This window comes from Salvelinus alpinus, chromosome 7 (assembly GCF_045679555.1).
Source record: "Salvelinus alpinus chromosome 7, SLU_Salpinus.1, whole genome shotgun sequence".
Classification (NCBI taxonomy): Eukaryota; Metazoa; Chordata; class Actinopteri; order Salmoniformes; family Salmonidae; genus Salvelinus; species Salvelinus alpinus.
In genome coordinates this window covers 76,861,667-76,883,526 of record NC_092092.1, presented here as the reverse complement: position 1 = coordinate 76,883,526, position 21,860 = coordinate 76,861,667, and the positions used below count along the sequence as shown (strand labels likewise).

The window sequence follows — 21,860 nt, the reverse complement described above, 5'->3', positions numbered from 1 at the left end:
TATTTTCAGTGTGTGACGTGGTCAAAGTATTGTTACCTGGTGTAAGAGGGGCTGCTGTGGGAATAGCTGGTAGAACTAGACGTTACATAGTCAGAAACGTTGTCTCTGGTGTTGTGCTTGGTTAGGTCTGTAGCGTTAACGTACTCCTTCAGATACACAAAACCCCTTTCAGAGGAGAGAGAAGGGGGGAGTAGAGGGGTCAGCGAGAGATACTTATTTTAACCATCACATAGTAACCATCACATTGATAGTAACCATCACATTGATAATAACCATCACATAATAACCATCACATAATAACCATCACATAGTAGACATCACATTGATAATAACCATCGCATTGATAATAACCATCACATAATAACCATCACATAGTAACCATCACATAGTAGACATCACATTGATAATAACCATCGCATTGATAATAACCATCACATAATAACCATCACATAGCAACCATCACATAGTAGTAACATTGATAGTAACCATCACATTGATAATAACCATCACATTGATAGTAACCATCACATTGATAGTAACCATCACATTGATAGTAACCATCACAAAGTAACCATCACATTGATAATAACCATCACATAGTAACCATCACATTGATAGTAACCATCACATTGATAGTAACCATCACATAGTAACCATCACATAGTAACCATCACATAGTAACCATCACATAGTAACCATCACATTGATAGTAACCATCACATTGATAATAACCATCACATTGATAGTAACCATCACATAGTAACCATCACGTTGATAATAACTTTCACATAGTAACCATCATTACTAGAGTAACTGGTATAACTCACTGTACTTCTAAAGTTCTACTCCTATCCTTCTCATGATTCACTCACTTCTTGGACTCGGTGTCTGGTGACGTGGGTCTCTGGTTGGCAGAACTGTCCAAGGTCCTGGAGTAGGAGCTAGAACTAGAGTAAATAATACTGTATATCAGACAGTGTGTCATTATGGGGTGAAATAGAACATAGCAGAGAAATAGAATGGGACAGAAAAACACAGGACAGGCTATACTGGTGTGTCTATGAGTTGTACCAGAGAGGCTTGATACAGAGGACAGGCTATACTGGTGTGTCTATGAGTTGTACCAGAGAGGCTTGATACAGAGGACAGGCTATACTGGTGTGTCTATGAGTTGTACCAGAGAGGCTTGATACAGAGGACAGGCTATACTGGTGTGTCTATGAGTTGTACCAGAGAGGCTTGATACAGAGGACAGACTATACTGGTATGTCTATGAGTTGTACCAGAGAGGCTTGATACAGAGGACAGACTATACTGATATGTCTATGAGTTGTACCAGAGAGACTTGATACAGAGGACAGACTATACTGATATGTCTATGAGTTGTACCAGAGAGACTTGATACAGAGGACAGGCTATACTGGTGTGTCTATGAGTTGTACCAGAGAGGCTTGATACAGAGGACAGACTATACTGGTATGTCTATGAGTTGTACCAGAGAGGCTTGATACAGAGGACAGACTATACTGATATGTCTATGAGTTGTACCAGAGAGACTTGATACAGAGGACAGACTATACTGGTATGTCTATGAGTTGTACCAGAGAGGCTTGATACAGAGGACAGACTATACTGATATGTCTATGAGTTGTACCAGAGAGGTTTGATACAGAGGACAGACTATACTGGTATGGACAGACTATACTGGTATGGACAGACTATACTGGTATGGACAGACTGTACTGGTGTGTCTATGAGTTGTACCAGAGAGGTTTGATACAGAGCTCAACACAACAGTCAGGGAGGTAACCTTAGATCCAATACAGATAGATAATACAGCTGCTTTGGTCTAAATCTCTTACTGGGTCTCCCTCTTACCATTAGTACTATATTATACATTCACCAGGTACTGAACAGGTACGACTAGTGGATAACCTGTAGGTACTGACCCTCACAGTTTCTCCTGGATAACCTGTATGTACTATGACCCTCACAGTTTCTCCTGGCTAACCTGTATGTGCTATGACCCTCACAGTTTCTCCTGGATAACCTGTATGTGCTATGACCCTCACAGTTTCTCCTGGATAACCTGTATGTGCTATGACCCTCACAGTTTCTCCTGGATAACCTGTAGGTACTATGACCCTCACAGTTTCTCCTGGATAACCTGTATGTGCTATGACCCTCACAGTTTCTCCTGGATAACCTGTATGTGCTATGACCCTCACAGTTTCTCCTGGATAATCTATGTGCTATGACCCTCACAGTTTCTCCTGGATAACCTGTATGTACTATGACCCTCACAGTTTCTCCTGGATAACCTGTATGTGCTATGACCCTCACAGTTTCTCCTGGATAATCTATGTGCTATGACCCTCACAGTGTCTCCTACATATATCTTTAGTGTCCCAAAATATCACATGTATTTGGTTTCCTATCTTACTACCAATAGATTCCTTACTATCATAGAAGCCCTAGCTTAGGTATCTCCAACTATAACATTCATCAGATTCCCGCTCCACTTATCACTTCCTTAAGCACAGTAACAAAGAGCGTGTTGTGAAGATTACAGCTGTTGCTGTGACAGACATGAGGAAACATGAAGAGATATGAACATGTTGCTGTGACAGACATGAGGAAATATGAAGAGATATGAACATGTTGCTGTGTAAGACATAAGGTGACACTCACCGGTCCATTGAAGGCTCTGGGTCTCTGTGACGAAGAGACAGTAATATCAGTCAGAACACTCACTTCTAGAGAATGGCTTCCAATAGCCACACTGGGCACAGACGTCAATTCAACGTCTATTCCACGTTGGTTCAATGTAATGTCATTGAAATGACGTGGAAACAACGTTGATTTAACCAGTGTGCGCCCAGTGGGTTCTCATCCAAGTCTCTTAACTTGTCCCTTCTCAACTGTGATGCTAAGCTGTACGTCTCCCTGTAAAGAGTGTCTCCGTCTGCCAATTGTCAACCAGCTAACCTTTCAGATTTCTAAGAAACACACCTAGCTCTGCGTTCTCCTCCAAGTCTCTTTAACATTACTTTAGTCACTTCTCATCTGTAGTAAGCTAGGTACGTCTCCTTCTGCCAGTCGTCCCTCCTTCCAGAGGATAGGTAGATGAATGGCAGGGATTATGTTTCTCTGGCTGCTTTACTGGCTAAGACAGGTGTGGTCTGACACTTCTGTACTATAGTGTTACCTTACCGACCTCTCCTCCCCTTCTAGTCAAACTGCAGTTAACCATTATCTCTCTCTCTCTCTCTCTCTCTCTCTCTCTCTCTCTCTCTCTCTCTCTCTCTCTCTCTCTCTCTCTCTCTCTCTCTCTCTCTCTCTCTCTCTCTCTCTCTCTCTCTCTCTCTCTCTCTCTCTCTCTCTCTCTCTCTCTCTCTCTCTCTCTCTCTCTCTCTCTCTCTCTCTCTCTCTTTGGTATTTTCTCCCTCTCTCTCCTTCCTCTCTCTAACATGCTTCTAGCATTATGCTGATAATGTTAGTCAATGATTAAAGGCATTGTGTTGTAAAATAAAGACTAATACGTCCTATAGGGATGGTCATATAATCAAGGTCATACCTCGTCTCTTTATAGACAGTTGGTGCACTCCATCTATCCCATGGTGATTCACTGTCAGATGACCTACAACACACACACACCATTAAGACATCATACGTACCACTCCCATAGGAAGACACGGTAACGTCATGTACATAGTGATGGATGTAAAGAGATCAGTTTACTAGAGATGTAAGGAAAAGGGCTAACAGGTATATATCTGACCTATATACAGCAGCACCAATTCAGTGTTCTGGTCCACTGGGCTGAGGGTGTTACTATGGAGGACAGAGGCTGAGGGTGTTACTAGTGGAGGACAGAGGCTGAGGGTGTTACTAATGGAGGACATAGAAAGAGGCTGAGGGTGTTACTAATGGAGGACAGAGGCTGAGGGTGTTACTATGGAGGACAGAGGCTGAGGGTGTTACTAATGGAGGACAGAGAAAGAGGCTGAGGGTGTTACTAATGGAGGACAGAGAAAGAGGCTGAGGGTGTTACTAATGGAGGACAGAGAAAGAGGCTGAGGGTGTTACTAATGGAGGACAGAGAAAGAGGCTGAGGGTGTTACTAATGGAGGACAGAGAAAGAGGCTGAGGGTGTTACTAATGGAGGACATAGAAAGAGGCTGAGGGTGTTACTAATGGAGGACAGAGAAAGAGGCTGAGGGTGTTACTAATGGAGGACAGAGAAAGAGGCTGAGGGTGTTACTATGGAGGACAGAGAAAGAGGCTGAGGGTGTTACTAATGGAGGACAGAGAAAGAGGCTGAGGGTGTTACTAATGGAGGACAGAGAAAGAGGCTGAGGGTGTTACTAATGGAGGACAGAGGCTGAGGGTGTTACTATGGAGGACAGAGGCTGAGGGTGTTACTAATGGAGGACAGAGAAAGAGGCTGAGGGTGTTACTAATGGAGGACATAGAAAGAGGCTGAGGGTGTTACTAATGGAGGACAGAGGCTGAGGGTGTTACTATGGAGGACAGAGGCTGAGGGTGTTACTAATGGAGGACAGAGAAAGAGGCTGAGGGTGTTACTAATGGAGGACAGAGAAAGAGGCTGAGGGTGTTACTAATGGAGGACAGAGAAAGAGGCTGAGGGTGTTACTAATGGAGGACAGAGAAAGAGGCTGAGGGTGTTACTAATGGAGGACAGAGAAAGAGGCTGAGGGTGTTACTAATGGAGGACAGAGAAAGAGGCTGAGGGTGTTACTAATGGAGGACAGAGAAAGAGGCTGAGGGTGTTACTATGGAGGACAGAGGCTGAGGGTGTTACTAATGGAGGACAGAGGCTGAGGGTGTTACTAATGGAGGACAGAGAAAGAGGCTGAGGGTGTTACTAATGGAGGACAGAGAAAGAGGCTGAGGGTGTTACTAATGGAGGACAGAGAAAGAGGCTGAGGGTGTTACTAATGGAGGACAGAGAAAGAGGCTGAGGGTGTTACTATGGAGGACAGAGAAAGAGGCTGAGGGTGTTACTAATGGAGGACAGAGGCTGAGGGTGTTACTAATGGAGGACATAGAAAGAGGCTGAGGGTGTTACTAATGGAGGACATAGAAAGAGGCTGAGGGTGTTACTAATGGAGGACAGAGGCTGAGGGTGTTACTAATAGAGGACAGAAATAGGCTGAGGGTGTGTGTGTGATGAGTGACTCAGTGCAGTGTTGTGTGTGTGAAAGGGGTGAGCTGTGTGTGTGTGTGGGGGGGGGGGGGGGGGGGGGTTGATGCTTTTCCAGAGCCTTTAATAAAGAGGTGGCTTACTGTTTCTGAACCGTAACCAGGGACACCTGTTGATTCTCCTCCTCGGGCTCCTCCTCCTCACTGAGATGAGAGAACATAAAAGGTTTTTAGTACTGGATGGATGGGTGGGTTTGACGTGGGCTTGGTTAGGAGCTTGCGAGGGGGCACTGTGGATGTATATAAGTGATGATCTGTGAGGAGGTTCATTCACCTCTTGTCTGTGGTAGTGATAGAGTTGACATCCCAGGACCTCTTCCACGTCAGTCTGAAGAGAGAGACAGTTAGTCTGGAGTCTGACCTCAATTCTACATTGGAAGAGGTATGGGGTTTGCAAATATACACTAGTACAGGATGCACACAGTGGAAACAGACACTAGTACAGGATACACACATTGAAAACAGACACTAGTACAGGATACACACAGTGAAAACAGACACTAGTACAGGATACACACAGTGAAAACAGACACTAGTATAAGATACACACAGTGAAAACAGACACTAGTATAGGATACACACAGTGAAAACAGACACTAGTATAAGATACACACAGTGAAAACAGACACTAGTATAACATACACACAGTGAAAACAGACACTAGTATAACATACACACAGTGAAAACAGACACTAGTATAAGATACACACAGTGAAAACAGACACTAGTATAAGATACACACAGTGAAAACAGACACAAGTATAAGATACACACAGTGTAAACAGACACTAGTATAAGATACACACAGTGAAAACAGACACTAGTATAAGATACACACAGTGAAAACAGACACTAGTATAGGATACACACAGTGAAAACAGACACAAGTATAAGATACACACAGTGTAAACAGACACTAGTATAAGATACACACAGTGTAAACAGACACTAGTATAAGATACACACAGTGAAAACAGACACTAGTATAAGATACACACAGTGAAAACAGACACTAGTATAACATACACACAGTGAAAACAGACACTAGTATAAGATACACACAGTGAAAACAGACACTAGTATAAGATACACACAGTGAAAACAGACACAAGTATAAGATACACACAGTGTAAACAGACACTAGTATAAGATACACACAGTGAAAACAGACACTAGTATAACATACACACAGTGAAAACAGACACTAGTATAAGATACACACAGTGAAAACAGACACAAGTATAAGATACACACAGTGTAAACAGACACTAGTATAAGATACACACAGTGAAAACAGACACTAGTATAAGATACACACAGTGAAAACAGACACTAGTATAGGATACACACAGTGAAAACAGACACTAGTACAGGATACACACAGTGAAAACAGACACTAGTATAAGATACACACAGTGAAAACAGACACTAGTACAGGATACACACAGTGAAAACAGACACTAGTATAAGATACACACAGTGAAAACAGACTAACATTTGAATACCTTGTTGTGTTTGTGTTGATGGGGATAAAGTCGTCTTCAAGGCTCTCCAACACATTTTCATTCACACTGTAAAACAGAAAACAGATTAAAACAGATCATTTAAAGCTCTGACTCGTCATGAGCAGTGTGGATCCAAGCATAAAAACATAAATGAAAGTGTTACAAGCACAATGTCTCTCAGTAGACAGGTACAGTATATCTAACAGGTGTTCTCTCTCAGTAGACAGGTACAGTATATCTAACAGGTGTTCTCTCTCAGTAGACAGGTACAGTATATCTAACAGGTGTTCTCTCTCAGTAGACAGGTACAGTATATCTAACAGGTGTTCTCTCTCAGTAGACAGGTACAGTATATCTAACAGGTGTTCTCTCAGTAGACAGGTACAGTATATCTAACAGGTGTTCTCTCTCAGTAGACAGGTACAGTATATCTAACAGGTGGTCTCTCAGTAGACAGGTACAGTATATCTAACAGGTGTTCTCTCTCAGTAGACAGGTACAGTATATCTAACAGGTGTTCTCTCTCAGTAGACAGGTACAGTATATCTAACAGGTGGTCTCTCAGTAGACAGGTACAGTATATCTAACAGGTGTTCTCTCTCAGTAGACAGGTACAGTATATCTAACAGGTGTTCTCTCTCAGTAGACAGGTACAGTATATCTAACAGGTGTTCTCTCTCAGTAGACAGGTACAGTATATCTAACAGGTGTTCTCTCTCAGACAGGTACAGTATATCTAACAGGTGGTCTCTCAGTAGACAGGTACAGTATATCTAACAGGTGGTCTCTCAGTAGACAGGTACAGTATATCTAACAGGTGTTCTCTCAGTAGACAGGTACAGTATATCTAACAGGTGTTCTCTCTCAGTAGACAGGTACAGTATATCTAACAGGTGTTCTCTCTCAGTAGACAGGTACAGTATATCTAACAGGTGTTCTCTCAGTAGACAGGTACAGTATATCTAACAGATGGTCTCTCTCAGACAGGTACAGTATATCTAACAGGTGTTCTCTCTCAGTAGACAGGTACAGTATATCTAACAGGTGTTCTCTCTCAGTAGACAGGTACAGTATATCTAACAGGTGTTCTCTCTCAGTAGACAGGTACAGTATATCTAACAGGTGTTCTCTCTCAGACAGGTACAGTATATCTAACAGGTGTTCTCTCAGTAGACAGGTACAGTATATCTAACAGGTGTTCTCTCTCAGTAGACAGGTACAGTATATCTAACAGGTGGTCTCTCTCAGTAGACAGGTACAGTATATCTAACAGGTGTTCTCTCTCAGACAGGTACAGTATATCTAACAGGTGTTCTCTCTCAGTAGACAGGTACAGTATATCTAACAGGTGGTCTCTCAGTAGACAGGTACAGTATATCTAACAGGTGGTCTCTCAGTAGACAGGTACAGTATATCTAACAGGTGGTCTCTCTCAGTAGACAGGTACAGTATATCTAACAGGTGGTCTCTCAGTAGACAGGTACAGTATATCTAACAGGTGTTCTCTCTCAGTAGACAGGTACAGTATATCTAACAGGTGGTCTCTCTCAGTAGACAGGTACAGTATATCTAACAGGTGTTCTCTCAGTAGACAGGTACAGTATATCTAACAGGTGGTCTCTCTCAGTAGACAGGTACAGTATATCTAACAGGTGGTCTCTCTCAGTAGACAGATACAGTATATCTAACAGGTGTTCTCTCAGTAGACAGGTACAGTATATCTAACAGGTGGTCTCTCTCAGTAGACAGGTACAGTATATCTAACAGGTGTTCTCTCTCAGTAGACAGGTACAGTATATCTCACCTGGAGTCAGTACTTGGGGTCGGACTGTCAGGGGACACTACCTCAATATCTCTGTTGAAATAATATCATTATATGATACTGTTAGAATGAAGGACATTGAAGTACAATAGTAATATATTTAGTAGTGGCAGGTGGTTGTTGTAGTAGTAGTAGATTTAGTTGTGACAGGTAGTAGTAGTAGATTTAGTTGTGGCAGGTAGTTGTAGTGGTAGTAGTAGTAGTAGATTTAGTAGTAGTAGTGGTAGGTAGTAGTAGATTTAATAGTGGTGGTAGTAGAGTTAGTTGTGGTAGTAGTAGATTTAGTTGTGGTAGGTGGTAGTAGATTTAGTTGTGGTAGGTGGTAGTAGTAGATTTAGTTGTGGTGGTAGTAGATTTAGTTGTGGTAGGTGGTAGTAGATTTAGTTGTGGTAGGTGGTAGTAGTAGATTTAGTTGTGGTAGGTGGTAGTAGTAGATTTAGTAGTGGTAGGTAGTAGTAGATTTAGTAGTAGTAGTAGTAGATTTAGTAGCAGCATTATATTTAGTAGTGGTAGGTAGTAGTAGATTTAGTAGTAGTAGTAGTAGTAGATTTAGTAGCAGCAGTATATTTAGTAGTGGTAGGTAGTAGTAGATGTAGTAGTAGATTTACTAGTGGTAGGTAGTAGTAGATTTAGTATCAGTAGTAGATTTAGTAGTAGATTTATTAGATTTAGCAGTAGTAGATTTAGTAGTGGCAGTAGTAGTGGTAGGTAGTGTAGTAGTAGTAGTAGATTTACTAGTGGTAGGTAGTAGTAGATTTAGTATCAGTAGTAGATTTAGTAGTAGATTTATTAGATTTAGCAGTAGTAGATTTAGTAGTGGCAGGTAGTAGTAGTAGATTTAGTAGTGGCAGGTAGTAGATTTAGTAGTGGTAGGTAGTCGTACATTTAGTAGTAGTAGTAGATTTAGTAGTAGTAGGTAGTAGTAGATTTAGTAGTAGCAGTAGTAGTGGTAGGTAGTGTAGATTTACTAGTGGTAGGTAGTAGTTATTAGTAGTACATTTAGTATTAGTAGTAGATTTAGTAGTGGCAGGTCGTAGTTATTAGTAGTAGATTTAGTATTGAAAGGGATAGTAGATTTAGTAGTGACAGGTAGTGGTAGTAGTAAATAGTAGCAGATTTAGTAGTAGTGGATTTAGTAGTGGCAGGTAGTAGTAGTACTAGTAGATTTAGTAGTGGCAGGTAGTAGATTTAGTAGTAGTAAATAGTAGTAGATTTTGTAGTGGCAGGTAGTAGTAGTAGATGTAGTAGTGGCAGGTAGTAGATTTAGTAGTAGTTGTAGATTTAGTAATGGTAGGTAGTAGTAGAGTTTGTAGTAGTAGTAGATTTAGTAGTAGTTGTAGATTTAGTAATGGTAGGTAGTAGTAGAGTTTGTAGTAGTAGTAGATTTAGTAGTAGTTGTAGATTTAGTAATGGCAAGTAGTAGTAGATTTAGTAGTAGTAGTAGATTTAGTAGTGACAGGTAGTTGTAGATTTAGTAGTGACAGGTAGTTGTAGATTTAGTAGTGACAGGTTATAGTAAATGTAGTAGTAGATTTAGTAGTGACAGGTAGTAGTAGATTTAGTAGTGACAGGTAGTAGTAGATTTAGTAGTGACAGGTAGTAGTAGATTTAGTAGTGACAGGTAGTAGAGGATTTAGTAGTAGTAGTAGTGGATTTAGTAGTGACAGGTAGTAGTAGATTTAGTAGTAGTAGTAGTAGTAGATTTAGTAGTGGCAGGTAGTAGTAGATTTAGTAGTGACAGGTAGTAGTAGATTTAGTAGTGACAGGTAGTAGAGGATTTAGTAGTAGTAGTAGTGGATTTAGTAGTGACAGGTAGTAGTAGATTTAGTAGTAGTAGTAGTAGTAGATTTACTAGTGGCAGGTAGTAGTAGATTTAGTAGTTGCAGGTAGTAGTAGTAGTTTTAGATTTAGTAATTGTTGGTTAGTTGTAGATTTAGTAGTTGCAGGTAGTATTAGTAGTAGTAGTGGATTTAGTAGTGGTACGTAGTAATAGATTTAGTAGTTAGTAGTAGTGGATTTAGTAGTGACAGGTAGTAGTAGATTTAGTAGTAGTAGTAGTAGTAGATTTAGTAGTGGCAGGTAGTAGTAGATTTAGTAGTTGCAGGTAGTAGTAGTAGTTTTAGATTTAGTAATTGTTGGTTAGTTGTAGATTTAGTAGTTGCAGGTAGTATTAGTAGTAGTAGTGGATTTAGTAGTGGTACGTAGTAATAGATTTAGTAGTTAGTAGTAGTAGATTTAGTATTGAAAGGGATAGTAGATTTGCTGGTGGAAACTGAGCTGCACTTCCTAACCTCCTGCCCAATGTATGACCATATTAGAGACACATACTTCCCTCAGATTACACAGACCCACAAAGAATTTGAAAACAAACCCAATTTTGATAAACTCCCATATCTATTGGGTGAAATACCACAGCGTGCCATCACAGCAGCAAGATGTGTGACCTGTTGCCATAAGAAAATGGCAACCATTGAAGAACAAACATCGTTGTAAATACAACCCGTATTTAAGTTTATTTATTTTCCCATTTGTAATTTAACTATTTACACATAATATGACATTTGAAATGTCTTTATTCTTTTGGAACTTTTGTGAGTGTAATGTTTACTGTAATTTTTTTGTTTTGTTTATTTTACTTTAGTTTATTATCTATTTCACTTGCCTTGGCAATGTTAACATATGTTTCCCATGCCAACAAAGCCCCATGAATTGAAATTGAGAGAGAGAAAGAGAGACACACACACACGTGCACTGTGGTGTATGGAGGAATGAATGTCTGATATAATGGGTCTCCTCTCTACCTGTCTGAATGAGTGTCTGATATAATGGGTCTCCTCTCTACCTGTCTGAATGAGTGTCTGATATAATGGGTCTCCTCTCTACCTGTCTGAATGAGTGTCTGATATAATGGGTCTCCTCTCTACCTGTCTGAATGAGTGTCTGATATAATGGGTCTCCTCTCTACCTGTCTGAATGAGTGTCTGATATAAGGGGTCTCCTCTCTACCTGTCTGAATGAGTGTCTGATATAATGGGTCTCCTCTCTACCTGTCTGAATGAGTGTCTGATATAATGGGTCTCCTCTCTACCTGTCTGAATGAGTGTCTGATATAATGGGTCTCCTCTCTACCTGTCTGAATGAGTGTCTGATATAAGGGGTCTCCTCTCTACCTGTCTGAATGAGTGTCTGATATAAGGGGTCTCCTCTCTACCTGTCTGAATGAGTGTCTGATATAAGGGGTCTCCTCTCTACCTGTCTGAATGAGTGTCTGATATAAGGGGTCTCCTCTCTACCTGTCTGAATGAGTGTCTGATATAATGGGTCTCCTCTCTACCTGTCTGAATGAGTGTCTGATATAAGGGGTCTCCTCTCTACCTGTCTGAATGAGTGTCTGATATAATGGGTCTCCTCTCTACCTGTCTGAATGAGTGTCTGATATAATGGGTCTCCTCTCTACCTGTCTGAATGAGTGTCTGATATAATGGGTCTCCTCTCTACCTGTCTGAATGAGTGTCTGATATAATGGGTCTCCTCTCTACCTGTCTGATCCACTGAGCAGCTCCTGACTCCAAGATCCTGGGATGGGAGGGACGGGTTTTACCAACTCCTGTTCTAGACTACACAGAGGAGAAGAGAGGATAAGAGGGGAGGACAGGACAGGAAGAGAGAAGGAGGAGAGGAGAGGGAAGGGGAGAGGAAGGGGGGAGGACAGGAGAGGAGAGGGGAGGTGAGAAAACAGCATTAAAATGCTTCTAGTACCACCATGTGGCCAGTTTGTGGATACATTGTTGTATTAAATAACTTCATTTCAAAAGTAATAAAATAATAAACTATTTTGAATGAACCCGTTAGTGAGAGAGAGGAGATCATCAGTCATGAGCTAAGGGATCGGATCACCATGCACTCTGTAGGCAAGACAGAGAGGACTTGAATTGAAGAACACAACGTTTTACATCTAACAAACTATTATAGCATCAACTGGCCTCTCTCTCTCTCTCTCTCAAGACCTGTGTAAGATCACATTTCATCCTGTGTGAATGTTGACTGATCCCCTCCTCTATTGGCTCTAGTGTAGGTACATCCCCAGCGGCGTTTACCAAACATTAACAACACCTGCTTTTTAATTGAGACATGGAATGTGTACGTGTGCCATTCAGAGGGTGAATGGACAAGACAAAAGATTGAAGTGCCTTTGAACGGAGTATAGTAGTAAGTGCCAGGCGCACCGGTTTGTGTCAAGAACTGCAACGCTGCTGGGTTTTCTGTTTCCTGTGTATATCAAGAATGTTTCACTCTACCCAAAATTACAACCAACTAATTGCAGCATTACCGCAAAAATGGAAGAGGCAAGTAGAAGGGGGGAAAGTAAGGGACTCTTCACAGAGTTCAAGTAACAGACACATCTCAACAGCAACTGTTCAGAGGAGACTGAGTGAATCAGGACTTCATGGTCGAATTGCTGCAAAGAAACCACTACTAAAGGACACCAATAAGAAGAAGAGACTTGCTTGGGACAACAAATACGAGCAGGTGACACTGGCAGTGATTTATTTAGAATTCAAGGCACACTTAACCAGCATGTCTACCACAGTATTCTGCAGCAATACGCCATCCCATCTGGTTTGTGTTTAGTGGGATTATCATTTGTTTTTCAACAGGACAATGACCCAAACACCTCCATACTGTGTAAGGGCTATTTGACTAAGAAGGACATGGCCTCCAGAATCACCCGACCTCAACCCAATTGAGATGGTTTGGGATGAGTTGGACCGCAGAGTGAAGGAAAAGCAGCCAACAAGTGCTCAGCATATGTGGGAACTCCTTCAAGACTGTTGGAAAAGCATTCCAGAAGCTGGTTGAGAGAATGCCAAGAGTGTGCAAAGCTGTCATCAAAGCAAAGGGTGGCTACTTTGAAGAATCTCAAATATTTGTTTAACACTTTTTTGGTTACTACATGATTCCATATGTGTTATTTCATAGTTTTGATGTCTTCATTATTATTCTACAATGTAGAAAATAGTGAAAATAAAGAAAAACCCTTGAATGAATAGCTGTGTCCAAACTTTTGACTGGTACAGTATATATTTACAAAAAATATATATAAGGAATTGGAAATGATGCAGACAATTACATTGATGGAAGCTACAATCTATCTGCAATAATAAAGCTGATATACCCCCAAACATTTTTATTTATAAAAAAAAACAGAATGTATAAATAAAAAGAATGGTTCACCACCCAAAGGATCCAGTCAACTTGGCACAACTGTGGGAAGCATTGGAGTCAACATGGGCCAGCATTCCTGTGGAACAATTCCGACACCTTGTAGAGTCCATGCCCCACTCAATATTAGAAGGGTGTTCCTAATATTTTGTACACTCAGTGTAGAAGTACACAATGACAGCTGTCACCAGGGGTGTATTTACTAGAAACCAAATGGATAAAAAGGGACGAAACAGGGAGGGACTAACCTAAATGTGTCCCAATTAAAAAACACTAGTTTTCATTGCAAAACATTTTGTCACGGTTTGGTATCGGTTTTATATCGCCCACTATGACGTGAATGAGGAAGTGTCTCTCTGTTGTCTCCTACCTGTCCTCTGGCTCTGCAGACTGTGGACCAACTCTCACCCAGAGCCGTATATAGCCTACCCATAATGTCAATAAATGGCTCTGGTCTCAACACTGCACACACTGTGGTGCAACATATCTGATCATTGTAATTCAAATGAATAGATACAGTAATGAATCAATACTGTACCTGGATGAACCTGTGTCGAAGGAGATGAGTGTGTCAGACAGGGCTGTCAGTGTGTCCACTGGGGCAGGATTCTTCTTCACTGGGTTACATGGGACAGGGGACACTAATACAGAGGACACTGGGGGGATGTCTCTCAACGGGACACCCCTCTCTGGGGACAGTTTTTTCATCCCCTCGACTGTCAACTCAGGAAGTGGAGTAGCCATTTTGGGAAACCCTGGCTTCATGCCTTCAGAAGGGCCAATCACTGCTGGGGTGTCAACTATGACGGGGGCTGGAAGGAGGACGTCTTTCACAGATATAGGAGAGACAACTTTCACAGAGACAGGAGAGATGTCTTTCACAGAGACAGGAGAGATAGTTTTCACAGAGACAGGAGAGACGTCTTTCACAGAGACAGGAGAGACAACTTTCACAGAAACAGGAGAGACGTCTTTCACAGAGACAGGAGAGACAGCTTTCACAGAGACAGGAGAGACAGCTTTCATACATACAGGAGAGACATCTTTCACAGAGACAGGAGAGACGTCTTTCAAGGAGACAGGAGAGACAGCTTTCACAGACACAGGAGAGACGTCTTTCACAGAAACAGGAAAGACAGCTTTCACAGAGACAGGAGAGACAGCTTTCACAGAGACAGGAGAGACAGCTTTCACAGAGACAGGAGAGACGTCTTTCACAGACACAGGAGAGACAGCTTTCACAGGGACAGGAGAGACGTCTTTCAAGGAGACAAGAGAGACGTCTTTCACAGAGACAGGAGAGACGTCTTTCACAGAGACAGGAAAGACAGCTTTCACAGAGACAGGAGAGACAGCTTTCACAGACACAGGAGAGACGTCTTTCACAGAGACAGGAGAGACAGCTTTCACAGGGACAGGAGAGACAGCTTTCACAGAGACAGGAGAGACGTATTTTACAGAGACAGGAGAAACGTCTTTCACAGAGACAGGAGAGACGTCTTTCACAGAGACAGGAGAGACGTCTTTCACAGAGACAGGAGAGACGTCTTTCACAAAGACAGGAAAGACGTCTTTCAAAGAGACAGGAGAGACAGCTTTCACAGAGACAGGAGAGACAGCTTTCGCAGAGACAGGAGAAACGTCTTTCGCAGAGACAGCAGAGACGTCTTTTACAGAGACAGCAGAGACGTCTTTCAAAGAGACAGGAGAGACAGCTTTCACAGAGACAGGAGAGACAGCTTTCGCAGAGACAGGAGAGACAGCTTTCGCAGAGACAGCAGAGACGTCTTTCAAAGAGACAGGAGAGACAGCTTTCACAGAGACAGGAGAGACAGCATTCACACATACAGGAGAGACGTCTTTCACAGATGGAGCAGCTGGTTCTTTGGGGACAGAGGGAGTCTCAGTGAAGACAGAGTCGTCATTGTCTGTGATCACCACCCTTTAGACACACAAGAAACAACAAGACAGAAAAACTAAACATCTCCAGTCAAGCCTTTCATTCCAGACATCATCATCATTTTCCTTGAAGGACAGGACAGTCCATTGAGAGGCATCAGTTACCTTTTGGCCACAAAAGATGAAACATCTGGGGTCAGGGAGGTTTCTGTTGGTTTCTCTGTAGAACTGTCAGGAGAACAGGAGAACAGGAGATAAGATACACACAGGGGAATGGAGAGATGGAGAGAGGAGGAGAGAGACATAAAGAGAGGAAAAGACAGAGACAGAAATAGAGAAGAGAGAGGTATATAGCCAATCACATACTCGTATTTGTTGGCAGCTGAGCGAACGTAGGAGCGTTGTCGGGCTGAAGAAGTCCTGAGCACATCCATGGCTGCTTCCTCTCTGATGGGCAGATGGAGAGACACATTTAACTTTTGTATATTATCTACCTCACTTGCTTTGGCAATGTTAACACATGTTTCCCATGCCAATAAAGCCCCTTGAATTGAATTGAATTGAATTGAATTGAATTGAGAGAGAGAGAGAGAGAGAGAGAGAGAGAGAGAGAGAGAGAGAGAGAGAGAGAGAGACGCAGGAAGTAAAGAGAGAGGTGGAGAGAGAGAGACGCAGGAAGTAAAGAGAGAGGTGGAGAGAGAGAGACGCAGGAAGTAAAGAGAGAGGTGGAGAGAGAGACGCAGGAAGTAAAGAGAGAGGTGGAGAGAGAGAAACGCAGGAAGTAAAGAGAGAGGTGGAGAGAGAGAGACGCAGGAAGTAAAGAGAGAGGTGGAGAGAGAGAGACGCAGGAAGTAAAGAGAGAGGGGTAAAGAAAGAGATGAGACTTGTTTTCCTCAACGTCTATTGTCTGATAAAATAAGAGTTTTGTAGACTCTGTTCCCTATATAGGGCCCTATGCAGTACAGGGCCCTATGCAGTACAGGGCCCTATGCAGTACAGGGCCCTATGTAGTACAGGGCCCTATGCAGTACAGGGCCCTATGCAGTACAGGGCCCTATGCAGTACAGGGCCCTATGCAGTACAGTGCCCTATTCAGTACAGGGCCCTATTCAGTACAGGGCCCTATGCAGTACAGGGCCCTATGCAGTACAGGGCCCTATGCAGTACAGGGCCCTATGCAGTACAGGGCCCTATGCAGTACATGGCCCTATGCAGTACAGGGCCCTGGTCAAAAGTAGACCTCTATAAAGAGAACAGGGTTCCATTTGGGATGCATTGTGTGTCTCACCGTTTCTCCTTCTCCTCTGGGGACAGCTGGTCCTCAGTTTGAACTGGGAGGTTTGAGGTGGGACGCACTGTGTGAGGAGCTCTGGAGGGAAGAACACACACACACACACAAACACTTATCAAACACATCCCCTTAAGTCACTACAGTTATCTCTGTTAATCCTTTACAACACACAGCGTCACACACTCAAGCACGTTCACTGAGTTTACTCATAAGAATTGCATAAGGTTTACTCACATTCTCTTGTAGCTCTCTGAAGGCCTCTTGGTGAAGCTGGATGTTGACACACTGCAAATAGAGGGACACCATGTAATCAAGCCATCTAACAGGGCATTGGCTGTCTGAACGATAGACTGATTACACTGCTGCCAGTTAGAGCTCTGACATTACTGCTGCCAGTAGACTCTGACATCACTGCTGCCAGTTAGAGCTCTGACATCACTGCTGCCAGTTAGAGCTCTGACATTACTGCTGCCAATTAGAGCTCTGACATCACTGCTGTCAGTTAGATCTCTGACATCACTGCTGTCAGTTAGAGCTCTGACATCACTGCTGCCAGTAGACTCTGACATCACTGCTGCCAGTAGACTCTGACATCACTGCTGCCAGTTAGAGCTCTGACATCACTGCTGCCAGTTAGAGCTCTGACATCACTGCTGCCAGTAGACTCTGACATTACTTTGATTTACCTCAAGCTATTGAATGTAGATGAGGTGGCAGCAGGCTTGGTGTCTGTCTTGGTGAAAATCCCTCTGAAAAAATGCATAAGATTATTCATTCACCTTTTATATTATTCACAATTAATGAATTTAATCCATTGTATATGCTGTTGATCAAGTGATGCGATAGTGGAAGTCTGTTATACCTGATAAGGTATCCTGGAGATGGTGTTCTATATTGAGGAACGAGAACCAAAGGTCAGTTTATAATAAAGAGCATGTTTTGTTGTTTGTGTTTTGAGGTGGGTGTCAGTGTATGGAGTTGAGGTGGGTGTCAGTGTATGGAGTTGAGGTGGGTGTCAGTGTATGGAGTTGAGGTGGGTGTCAGTGTATGGAGTTGAGGTGGGTGTCAGTGTATGGAGTTGAGGTGGGTGTCAGTGTATGGAGTTGAGGTGGGTGTGTAGTGTTGAGGTGGGTGTCAGTGTGTAGTGTTGAGGTGGGTGCCAGTGTATATAGTTGAGGTGGGTGTCAGTGTGTAGTGTTGAGGTGGGTGTCAGTGTATGGAGTTGAGGTGGGTGTGTAGTGTTGAGGTGGGTGTCAGTGTGTAGTGTTGAGGTGGGTGTCAGTGTATATAGTTGAGGTGGGTGTCAGTGTGTAGTGTTGAGGTGGGTGTCAGTGTGTAGTGTTGAGGTGGGGTGTCAGTGTGTAGTGTTGAGGTGGGTGCCAGTGTATATAGTTGAGGTGGGTGTCAGTGTATGGAGTTGAGGTGGGTGTCAGTGTGTAGTGTTGAGGTGGGTGTCAGTGTATATAGTTGAGGTGGGTGTGTAGTGTTGAGGTGGGTGCCAGTGTATATAGTTGAGGTGGGTGTCAGTGTATGGAGTTGAGGTGGGTGTCAGTGTGTAGTGTTGAGGTGGGTGTCAGTGTATGGAGTTGAGGTGGGTGTGTAGTGTTGAGGTGGGTGTCAGTGTGTAGTGTTGAGGTGGGGTGTCAGTGTGTAGTGTTGAGGTGGGTGTCAGTGTGTAGTGTTGAGGTGTGTGCCAGTGTGTAGTGTTGAGGTGGGTACCAGTGTGTAGTGTTGAGGTGGGTGTGTAGTGTTGAGGTGTGTGCCAGTGTGTAGTGTTGAGGTGGGTACCAGTGTGTAGTGTTGAGGTGGGTACCAGTGTGTAGTGTTGAGGTGGGTACCAGTGTGTAGTGTTGAGGTGGGTGTCAGTGTGTAGTGTTGAGGTGTGTTTCAGGGTTTACCCATCTTCTGCAGGTCTGGTGGGGGAGGGAGGGGTCTTGCATGTGGGAGAGGCCACTGGGCTGGTGTCTATAGGGGCTCCATTCAGTCGATTCACTCTGACTTCTGCCATCCTGCTCAGAGAGGGACAGGGAGAGGGGGGGGTAGAGAGAGAGAGAGAGAGAGAGAGAGAGAGAGAGAGAGAGAGAGAGAGAGAGAGAGAGAGAGAGAGAGAGAGAGAGAGAGAGAGAGCAGAGAGAGAGAGAGAGACAGAGAGAGAGAGAGAGAGAGAGAGAGAGAGAGAGAGAGAGAGAGAGAGAGAGAGAGAGAGAGAGACAGAGAGACAGAGAGAGACAGAGAGAGACAGAGACAGAGACAGAGACAGAGAGAGAGAGAGAGAGAGAGAGAGAGAGAGAGAGAGAGAGAGAGAGAGAGAGAGAGAAAGAGAGAGAGAGAGAGAGAGAAGTTGAACACGGTCCATACAAGTCTAACCTCATCCCCATGTTAATTGCTACCACACAGTAGAGAGATCTGGCAGTAAACCACAATGATATGACTAACGTCATCCTAATGACTTAGTTTATCTGTCTGTCTGTCTGTCTCACCATGGTTTCTCCTGTCTGTCTGTCTGTCTGTCTGTCTGTCTGTCTGTCTGTCTGTCTGTCTGTCTGTCTGTTTGACCATGGTTGCTCCTGTCTGTCTGTCTGTCTGTCTGTCTGTCTGTCTGTCTGTCTGTCTGTCTGACCATGGTTTATCCTGTCTGTCTGTCTGTCTGTCTGTCTGTCTGTCTGTCTGTCTGTCTGTCCATGGTTTCTCCTGTCTGTCTGTCTGTCTGTCTGTCTGTCTGTCTGTCTGACCATGGTTTCTCCTGTCTGTCTGTCTGTCTGTCTGTCTGTCTGTCTGTCTGTCTGTCTGTCTGTCTGACCATGGTTGCTCCTGTCTGTCTGTCTGTCTGTCTGTCTGTCTGTCTGTCTGTCTGTCTGTCTGTCTGTCTGTCTGTCTGTGTTACCATGGTTTCTCCTCCTCTGTTTCAGACTGAGGTTCACTGAGTCTCTGCATCCAGCTGCCATCTCCCTTCAGCTTGGTCCGAACCTTAGTGGTCTTCAACACTGATGCTCTTTCCCCCTCTGAAACACACACACACACACACACACACACACACACACACACACACACACACACACACACACACACACACACACACACACACACACACACACACACACACACACACACACACACACACACAGACACACACACACACACCACACGTTAGTGAAACAATCACACACACACCATCTGAATAAGAAAACACAACGTCTGATACATTCTTGATCACACAGGATGAATAGATGAAATGTTGTTATAATAAACATGGTATCTGTCACCTCATCCCCTTGTTATGGAGTTGATCTACTACCACATCTGACAATGGTAGGAAACACACTATCACACACTCATCATATTGAAATCAGCTCAGTCAGTAAGCAGGTCAACTCACCTTTTGACATAGTAGGTGGTTGTAATCTGGTTCCTGTGATTCTTCCACTGGCTCCCAATCTGGTTCCTGTGATTCTTCCACTGGCTCCCAATCTGGTTCCTGTGATTCTTCCACTGGCTCCCAATCTGGTTCCTGTGATTCCTCTAACTGGCTCCCTGAGTACCACAGACAGCAGTACAGACACAGGTTAGTAAGAGAGGTCCGGTCCAGAAACAAGCCTTAGTCTCTGTCCCACTTGGTCCTTGTGTATATCTGATAGGATTGGGCCTCTTGGTGTACAGTAATGGTGTAGATGCTGGACTTGAAACACTCAGGGTTGCAGGTTAGAGGGTCACAGATTTAAGGCCCATTGGGGTTACCCTTCTAGTTTGTTCTAGAACCGTTTGGTCTCTGTCAAAAGGAAGGCCGCAGTATTTCTCCCCTCCCTTAAGGAACAGGAACATGTAACAGGCATTCCAACCACGCAGATGAGCCTGTCCTACCACTTTCTACCAAACAACCAAACATGCCCTCTGTCAGCCGAAGATAGATGGACACACACAGGCACACACACTGGAGCAAACATATTTTCTCAACATAGGGTCTTAGAAGCAGGATTCAAGATGTTATTGAAAGCATGGTCTGCTTGATCTTTCTCCCACATATTCTATTTAAATATGTTGTTGAAGTGGCTAGATAGAAGGATCTAACACAAATAGTATCTATATTTCATCTCTAATCGAACACTAACGGCTCACTCACATTTTTCCTCAGGGAACTGAAAGCAAGTGGAAATTCTAATAAAACATTGTTAAGATTTGTCCTTATCAAATGACTGGCAAAGTTTACCTAATGCACATGCAAATGGGGTGCTGCCAAATCCACCATGCAAATTACCTCCCAGTGGTTAAAAAAATTATATCCTGATGCGGTAAAATGTTTCTTTCCGAATATCTTTTGGAGGTGATGACAGACCAAATAGACTGTATCGATCATACACGATACACACCAGTCTACACACACGACACATTTTTACATGAAACACACCAGCAGCACAGACCGACAAGTTAAATGATAAATGATAAGGTACGGTAAAGGGAGCAGAGTGGGATGGAAAGACAACTCTTCTGACAGACAGGCAATCCTGGTGAGCAGACAGACTAATGGATCTGAGAGGACAAACAGACTGTCTGACAACCATCCCTGGTGTCTGTCAGGGTCTGAGGAGTTAGCATGACATAAACAGCTGGCAAAAGATAGGATAGATGATATTCATGATCTACGCTGATTTAAAAAGAGAGGGTCGAGAAGAGAGAATCTACATTCTACACCCGGACAAACGTGGTACCGAGACGGCAATGAGAGTAAAAACATACCTACTTTCTCTGGATACTGTATCCACAGACGGTCTCCCAAACGACAGAGAATCCCACACAGGTAGAGTGAGAGCAGGTGAGAGTATAGGTAAAGACAGACAGGTGTGTAGACTGACAGGTGTGTGTGTGTGAACGGAGCGAGGGAAAGTATTTTCTCTGTGAC

At 43.2% G+C, this 21,860-nt stretch overlaps 1 protein-coding gene across 4 annotated transcripts in view; it reads right to left on the bottom strand.

Moving 5' to 3' along the window:
• Positions 1 to 21,860, bottom strand: part of znf185 (zinc finger protein 185 with LIM domain) — a 27,441-nt gene extending 5,581 nt beyond the window's left edge. The window contains exons 1-20 of one of the 4 annotated variants that reach the window (XM_071411744.1): positions 21,698 to 21,859; positions 20,343 to 20,497; positions 19,851 to 19,968; positions 18,865 to 18,975; positions 17,829 to 17,855; positions 17,653 to 17,715; positions 17,201 to 17,251; positions 16,964 to 17,044; positions 16,042 to 16,122; positions 15,841 to 15,903; positions 14,315 to 15,718; positions 12,093 to 12,170; positions 8,536 to 8,586; positions 6,732 to 6,797; positions 5,501 to 5,554; positions 5,311 to 5,370; positions 3,578 to 3,640; positions 2,692 to 2,715; positions 873 to 947; positions 37 to 165 (exon numbers count right to left, since the gene is read on the bottom strand). In XM_071411744.1, the coding sequence (XP_071267845.1) occupies positions 37 to 165; positions 873 to 947; positions 2,692 to 2,715; positions 3,578 to 3,640; positions 5,311 to 5,370; positions 5,501 to 5,554; positions 6,732 to 6,797; positions 8,536 to 8,586; positions 12,093 to 12,170; positions 14,315 to 15,718; positions 15,841 to 15,903; positions 16,042 to 16,122; positions 16,964 to 17,044; positions 17,201 to 17,251; positions 17,653 to 17,715; positions 17,829 to 17,855; positions 18,865 to 18,975; positions 19,851 to 19,968; positions 20,343 to 20,352 (2,609 nt within the window). In that variant the 5' untranslated portion in view covers positions 20,353 to 20,497; positions 21,698 to 21,859. Of the gene's footprint in view, positions 1 to 36; positions 166 to 872; positions 948 to 2,691; positions 2,716 to 3,577; positions 3,641 to 5,310; positions 5,371 to 5,500; positions 5,555 to 6,731; positions 6,798 to 8,535; positions 8,587 to 12,092; positions 12,171 to 14,314; positions 15,719 to 15,840; positions 15,904 to 16,041; positions 16,123 to 16,963; positions 17,045 to 17,200; positions 17,252 to 17,652; positions 17,716 to 17,828; positions 17,856 to 18,864; positions 18,976 to 19,850; positions 19,969 to 20,342; positions 20,498 to 21,697 lie in introns of all 4 variants that reach the window. The other 3 variants (XM_071411743.1, XM_071411746.1, XM_071411745.1) reach the window with 3 other exon arrangements.